Genomic DNA, 7,210 nt, shown 5'->3' on the forward strand with positions numbered 1-7,210 from the left:
AAGAAGAGGAAGAAGAAGAAGAAGAAGAAGAAGAAGAAGAAGAAGAAGAAGAAGAAGAAGAAGAAGAAGAAGAATTATTATTATTATTAAGGAGCTAGAGCCTGCTGGAAAGGCTTCTCTGAAATAACAAGTGTGTGTAGGGAACCATGTAACTATCTGGGGACATGAAGTAGAAAGGCTCTGAGGTGGGAGGGTGGCTATTGCTTATAGGAACATCAAGAACTCAAATGTGGCCAGGGTGAAGGATCAGAAATGAGGTTGGAGATATTTCCAGTGGCCAGATGCAGATCATGTTGACCATGATAAATACTTGGGATTTTATTTTCTGTGTAATGAGAAGTCACTAGAATGTGTAATTTGGACAGAAATGTGACATGATTTTGGTTTATATTTTAAGAGACTCACTCTACTTGCCATAAGTAGGGGTATTAAGTTAGTGTTACACCAATTAATAGTACACAATTAAACATTTATAACAAATTTTGATAAGTAATAAACACAAACAGTATATTTTGGAAATGTATTTCTTAATGAGAGAGATGGAGCTGCTTTTTTTCCTTTGAGTAGCTTATATATTCATGAACAAATAATCCTAGAGAGAGAGGAGGTTTAGAGCCAAGTATATTTCTCTTTTTTCTTTTCATAGATATAAGCTTTGAGATGATGACTTCATAATTAAGTATGCAGGGAGGAAAAATTTTATTGTAGTAATATCATTCACTTCATTTGAATTCGTTTTGAGTTATTTGTTAAAAATCATACTGCAACTTATTAAAAATTAGTTTTGGTGGTCTACCATATGATAACTGGATGATATACATCTTCAATATTGTGTCAAACACTGGAAGTCTCACAACTTATAAAAGGATTTGTTACTCAGTCACCGGATCACTCAACCTTCGTGCCAATATTTTGAATCATTCCTTTCCATTCTGCAGATACTTATACGCCAAGCTGATGAATCACGGTAAGGTTGTATGGCAGGTAAAGGTTGTGTTTTTCTTTTGTTATGGGGGAGAAAGACAATGGCAAATTCATCACTTTGATCAAAATAGATCTCTGACACACAAGTTTGGGAAACAGTATATACACAAGACAGAAATCTAGAAATTTATTCTTTTTAAAACTGACATTACCTGTCTTCACCTTGGAAAGTCTGCCTGCACTTAGTTTGGAACCCACTGTTCTACTCATTGAGCTCCAATAAGGGCATGCATGTTACTTTCTTTCTCTGTACTTCTAGTGCCAAGCAAAATTCCTGGCACAGTCATCATCATTTTGTTAAACAATGAGGGAACTAGGAGGCTGGAGTAGCAATCTCAGTTTTTCCCATTCTCCCCCATATTTTTCCTCATCCCTGCTGAGATGGAGTTTCATTAGGACACTGGAGAAATTTTCTGGCTAGTCCAATTCTAAGCCAGAGGCAGTAATACCAAGAATACAACCATGAGAGATACAAAAGTTGTCTTTACTACCCAAGAAGCAGGTTGTAACAAATGAAAGGGACAGTTTGAGTCAGGTTTCCTGTGTGGCATATGGTTTCATTACAGTCATGGTCACATAGCTGGGTTCTCTTCCTCCTCCCCCTCAGGTCAGGTGGCAGCAGCGAGCAGTGGTCCAGTCCATTGGGCTGCACTGGCAGTGGCATGTGGTTTCCCCCCGGATATCCCAGGAACCACAGCCATAGCCACAGGCACAGCCAGTGACAACCATCCCTGCGTGCGCATATGAGACACAGACATTAGAATTTTGAGAGGAGGGAGGTGTACTCCTACCATTTTTTCATTTCTGTGCAGCCCAGTGGTAGATCTAAGCTTTGTGGGGCTGAAAAGTAATTCAATTTTGAGAGCCCTCTTTAAGGGAAAAAAAATACAAAAATTACTAAAACAAATTTAGGAATAGGGCCATGGAAAAGACCTGGGAAAGTAAGGGCCCTGAGCATTTCTTTGCTTAGATTCATGATGTATTTACCTCAATGCTGGCCCTACCCACCCAAACAAGGGAATAGATTGGGAAAGGGAGATGAATGACAGGGGGGAATGGTAGGTGACAGATCATAACAGGACAACTGAGGGAGGAAGGGCTGGTGTATGAGGTAATGAAAGGGAGGTGGGAAGGGAAGAGGCAGAAACCCAAGAACCCTCAATAGCATTGTTAAGGGAAATGAGAATGGGCAAGAGATCACTGGGAATCAGGAGTTAAGACTCAGCCCCAGGATAATACAAACATGAGACAGGGGGAAGGTAAAGATGCTGGGGGATGGTCAGGGGAGGGCACAGGGCAACTTACCCACCATTTCTCCTCATGGAATTACTTACCTGCAGGGCAGGAGGATAGTCTGCCTGAGTTCGTGATACTGACACATGACATCCTTTTTGTTGGGGAAGGATTTAACTCTGAGTAGGAGAAAAGCAGGGATATTGCCCATGATATCTGTCTCCCATAATCCCCTTCCAAATCTCCTTTTACCTCAGAGGTGTCACTGTGTCCATAATCATGCTACTAACTAGCTTTTAAAGTTTAATTTCCTCATTTGTAAAATGAAAGTAATAGTTGTACTTACTTTCTAACGTGAAAATTAAGTGAGGTAATCTGTAAAACTTTGCATTACACTTCGTTCATAATGAGTTGTCATAAATTATAACTATCCTCCTCCTCATCACCAACATCATCAAGCTAACTTGGTGGGAAACCTGAAGTTTTAGCCAGGAGTCCAAAAATGATATGGGAGTAGAGCTCTGGGCAGGAAGATTAAGCTTGAGTGGACTTAATAGAGGTTGGGTATTTGGGGACAGAATAGACAAGTTAGGTTTAGGAACAGGAAGAATGATCAGGGGTTCTCTCCCAATCCCCACCCCCAGTCAATTACCTAAGCCTTTGAGAGCTTCCTTTATCTTTGTATCCACAAGGGAGTCTAAGGAACACGGAGCAGTCCCTGGGATCATCAGCTGGAGGAGGATGAGAATAAGACGGAAGCAAGAGGTAGACTTCATCCTGTAGAATGGCAGTGTCCTGGGGCTGGGGAAAGATAGAATGCTGACATCTCTCAGCCCCACTATGGTTAGGAAGGAAGGGCAAAGAGCACGTGAAGAGTTTCAAGAGAGAAGAGAGGAACACCAGTATCAGTATGGAAGAGGCTGGATCTCTTTCAAGTGGTTTGAAGAGTTAGGAAGAGTGGCTGCAAAGCAAATTCACTCACTGAGAAGTTCAGAAAAGGTCTGCAACGACTGGTCAGGAAAGGATGCTTTATACCCTGTGATATTGACCTGGGCACACCTCAACACACAAGCAAGCACAATATACAAACACACTCTCCAGTATATTTTCAAAGAAATGCATGCTAGGGCGTGACACACAACTGTGATAAATTCAGTGTGTCTATGATAAGCAACAGCTGCCTTTGCTTTGGTTCTCTGCCAAGGGGAGTCCTCTTGCCTTTCTGTTCTTCCCTCTTCTTTCTTCTTGGCAACCTGATAAAGCCAGTACCTAAGCCTTCTGTTAAGAGCCCCATATTATAGGCCTTTTGTTTGATCCTTCATCAGGAAGAGATGACTTTAGGGTCTCAACAGAACCCTATTGTCACCTGTTTAGACATCATTTTATTGTCCCTGGCTAATCCCATTGGTGGGAAAGTAACAGAAAACCTGATTAGCACTGGTTTATAAACAGGGAAGTTTACTATTTACTTAAACAGAAGCAAAGTGTTTGATGGCAAGGTTCTTGTTGGGTGTTCAGTAGGGTCATTACCAGCCTGATCTCTTCCCCTTTTTTCCTACCATCCTCAGCTCACTGGATTTTTATCCTTGATCCACTCTCTTGATAGTCCCAAGGTGGCAGGCATCATGACAGCCTCAGTCAAGATCCTGAGCAGGAAGGAAGGACTGGGGCAAGACCATTTTCTTTGGAGGCTTTGCCTTTTCATTTTGGAAGCAAGATTTTCCCTGAGAAACTCAAGCAAATTTCCCCTTACATTTCATTGTTCAGTTCTGCATCACATGATCTCCCTTTCCTGTGTGGCTGAGAAATTGAGTAGATCTCTACAATCCCTTATATAAGACCATTGGGCTCATACGTGATTTATCCTCTAGGATGGGGCACATGGTCACCAGGATTGAATCCCATGATTCGAAAGCCAAATGAAGAAGCAGAGAATGGCTGTTGGATGACCGTTGTTGGAGGCAGTCAGGTGGGGAAGCCTGGCTCTGCTGCAGCTGTGGCCAGCCTCACTGCCTCTTTCCCTAAAGATGCCCTCCGAAGACCAGCTATTTCTCCAACATATCTCTCCCAGGAGACTTTGAGAATGGGGCTCAATGATGCTAGCAAAAAGTCAAGGATGCTTCCTTAATGCACCGATAGGAGCTAAGGAAACAAAAGAGTGATAAAGAGCAGGAAAGAGCACAGATTTGGATTTGGTATAAAAGTTGGGTACATTTGTCCATTTGTTAATTCAATGACTATAGAGCTTCTCTATATAAATTATAGCTCTGGTGACTCAGCAGTGGGCAATGTAGGCAAGGTTTTTGCCCTCTTGAGACTATACTCTAAGGTGGAAGATAAATATATAATATGTCAGATATAGAAAAATGCCCTGAAGGAAAAGAAATGAAGGCAAGGCAATTGAATATACTTCTGTGTTGTTGTATATAATGCAGTGTGTTCAGGGAAGACATCTCAGAAAAGATAACTTGTAAACAATGACCTGTGGTGTATAACATAGAAAAAGCTGGGGCAAATGTTTCAGGCTAAGGGGCAAGCAAATATAAAGAGCTAAGGCAGAGAGATGGTTGGTGTGTTGAAGGAATAGCAACAAAGGCAGTGTGGCTGAAAAGAGTGAAATGAGTAAAGGAAAGAGAAGTGAGAAAAGTGGTCAAAAACACAACTGGGGCCAGGTTGGTTATACAGCACTTGTAAACCAACATAAGGGCTCTGGGTTTTATTGTAAATTTGATGGGAAATTACTGGAGCATTTTGCTCAGGGGAGTGATTATATGATTTATTTATATAAGATCATTTATGTTTTATAAAGCTTACTAAGGCCGCTGCTATGGAGGAAAACAGGTAGGAAGAAAGGAAACCAAGCAGCAAGCTTTTGTACAGTTCCAGATATCAGATGGTAGTAAGGGAATGAGTGAGAACTGGGTAAATTTTTGTTATATATAGAAGGTTGAGCCTCTTAAGTTCTACTGATGCACTGTGTATGAAATATAGGAGAAACAGAAAAATGAAAGATCAAGGTTATATTCTAAATGACTTGTTGAAGAATGATGCCATTTGCTGAAATGGGGACCCCTGGGCAGCATAGATATGGCAAGAACATTAAATCATATTTTATCATAGTCAATTTAATATGTCTATTAGTCATCCAGGTGGAGCTGTGGCATAGGAGTTGGGTATACAAGTCTGGGGTTCTGGGGAAAGGTGAGAGCCAGAGATAAAAATTTGAGAATCGTCAATCCACAGATGAATATAACAGCATAGATAATTTAATGAAAGAAGTGAAAACTTTTTTAAGGGAGTCAAGAAAGTGATAGACTGGGAAGCGGATGACCAAAAGAACATTGATTTTAGATATGAATTAAATTAGTGGGTTTGTTAAGAATGGCAGGGAAAGAGAAGAGAACGGGATCACAAGAGAGTATGCTTGGGTTACAGTGAGCCTGGGCAGGGAGAGTGACCATAACCTCTGGGCAACACTTGTAGTCATCAGCATGCCTAGCATATTTGATACCCAGAGGGGATCACTCTAACACTCCTCTCCTTTACATAACAAAATTATTTCCAGTAATAATTATGCAATGATCAGTAATAATCATTATTTCTTGATTCATTCTCTAGTTTTAAAACAAACAAAAAAAACATTAAAAGAACAAATGTCAATTTTGAAGCTATTGTTTAAATTCAGCATAATATTTTTGTGTGAATTAAAATTTTCACTTACCAAACAAAAAATATTATACCGCTCAGTTTGCACACTCTTTGAGTTTAAAATTTTAAACACAATTAAACTCCACATAATCATATAGAGTGACCAAATTGATGTAATTTAAATACCATTAATTATTCTTTACAGTCACTGGGCTATCATTACTTATTTAGATTAAACTGTTTAACTGAAGGAATACATGGCAAGATAGGAGTTGTAGACACAAAGGCAAACTTGAATGTTTCTGAAGTGTTATGAACTTACTTTAAAAATTGAAATGAAGGCGTATTACAAACCCCACTGTTAGTAGAAGGAAGGAAATAATAAATATCAGAATAAAAATAAATGAAATAAAGACTAAAAAATTAATAGAAAAAAATAATGACATTAAGAACTGGTTCTTTGAAGGGCACCCTGGGGTGGCTCAGTTGGTTAAGCCTCTGACTCTTGGTTTTGGCTCAGGTTATGATCTCATGGGTCATGCGATTGAGCCCCATGTCAGGCTTCCCGCTCAGCGGGGTGTCTGCTTCTCCCTTGCCCTCTGCCTCCTGCTCCCCATGTGCTCGAGCTCTCTCTCAAATAAATAAATAAGTAAATAAATAAATAAATATATTTTTTAAAAGAGCTTGTTCTGGGGCACCTGAGTGGTTCACTTGGTTGAGTGTCTGCTTTTGGGTCAGGTCATGATCCCAGGGTCCTGGGATCAAGCCCCATATCTGGCTCCCTGCTGGGCGGAGAGCCTTCTTCTCCTTCTCCCTCTGTCTCCTGGCTTGTGCTCTCACTCTCTCTCTGTCAAATGAATAAATTATTTTTTTTAAAAAAAGAGCTGGTTCTTTGAAAAAATAAACAAAATCGCTAAGCTTTTAGCTAGACTCATTAAAAAAAAAAAAAAAGGAGAGAGGGACCTAAATAAGTAAAATCAGAAATGAAAGAGGAGAGTTAACAACTGACACCAAAGAAATACAAAGGATAATAAGAGACTACTAGGAAAAATTATATGTCAACAAACTGGACTACCTAGAAAAAAACTGATAAATTCCTAGAAACATATAATCTTTCAAAACTGAATCAGGATGAAATAGAAAATTTGAATACATTGATAACTAGCAATGAGATTGAATCATTAATCACAACAAACAAAAGTCCAGGACAGACGGCTTCACAGGTGAACTCTACCAAGTATTTAAAGAAGAGTTAATACCTATTCTTCTCAAATTATTCCAAAAGATATGAGAGGAAGGAAAGCTTCCAAATACATTCTATGAAGCCAGCATGACACTCATACCA

At 39.7% G+C, this 7,210-nt stretch overlaps 1 protein-coding gene across 1 annotated transcript; it reads right to left on the reverse strand.

The window, feature by feature from the left end:
• Positions 1-1,587: 1,587 nt before the first annotated feature.
• Positions 1,588-2,993, reverse strand: RETNLB (resistin like beta). The gene is made up of 3 exons (XM_025868662.1): positions 2,870-2,993; positions 2,319-2,396; positions 1,588-1,715 (listed from the first exon to the last, which is right to left on the reverse strand). The coding sequence occupies exons 1-3, from the start codon at positions 2,991-2,993 to the stop codon at positions 1,588-1,590; spliced, it is 330 nt and encodes a 109-aa protein (XP_025724447.1).
• Positions 2,994-7,210: the final 4,217 nt, after the last annotated feature.

This window comes from Callorhinus ursinus, unplaced genomic scaffold (assembly GCF_003265705.2).
Source record: "Callorhinus ursinus isolate GAN/ISIS: 27379988/994484 unplaced genomic scaffold, GSC_fseal_2.0 scaffold1, whole genome shotgun sequence".
In the NCBI taxonomy this organism is placed as follows: Eukaryota; Metazoa; Chordata; class Mammalia; order Carnivora; family Otariidae; genus Callorhinus; species Callorhinus ursinus.

What these genes read in the sequence shown, in the direction of transcription:
- RETNLB (XM_025868662.1), bottom strand. Translation starts at nt 2,993, where the DNA reads ATGAAGTCTACCTCTTGCTTCCGTCTTATTCTCATCCTCCTCCAGCTG. An exon ending in GGAAGCTCTCAAAGGCTTAG is followed by an intron (nt 2,397 to 2,869) that starts GTAATTGACTGG and finishes TCTCCTACTCAG; the next exon opens with AGTTAAATCCTTCCCCAACA. An exon ending in ACTATCCTCCTGCCCTGCAG is followed by an intron (nt 1,716 to 2,318) that starts GTAAGTAATTCC and finishes ATGCGCACGCAG; the next exon opens with GGATGGTTGTCACTGGCTGT.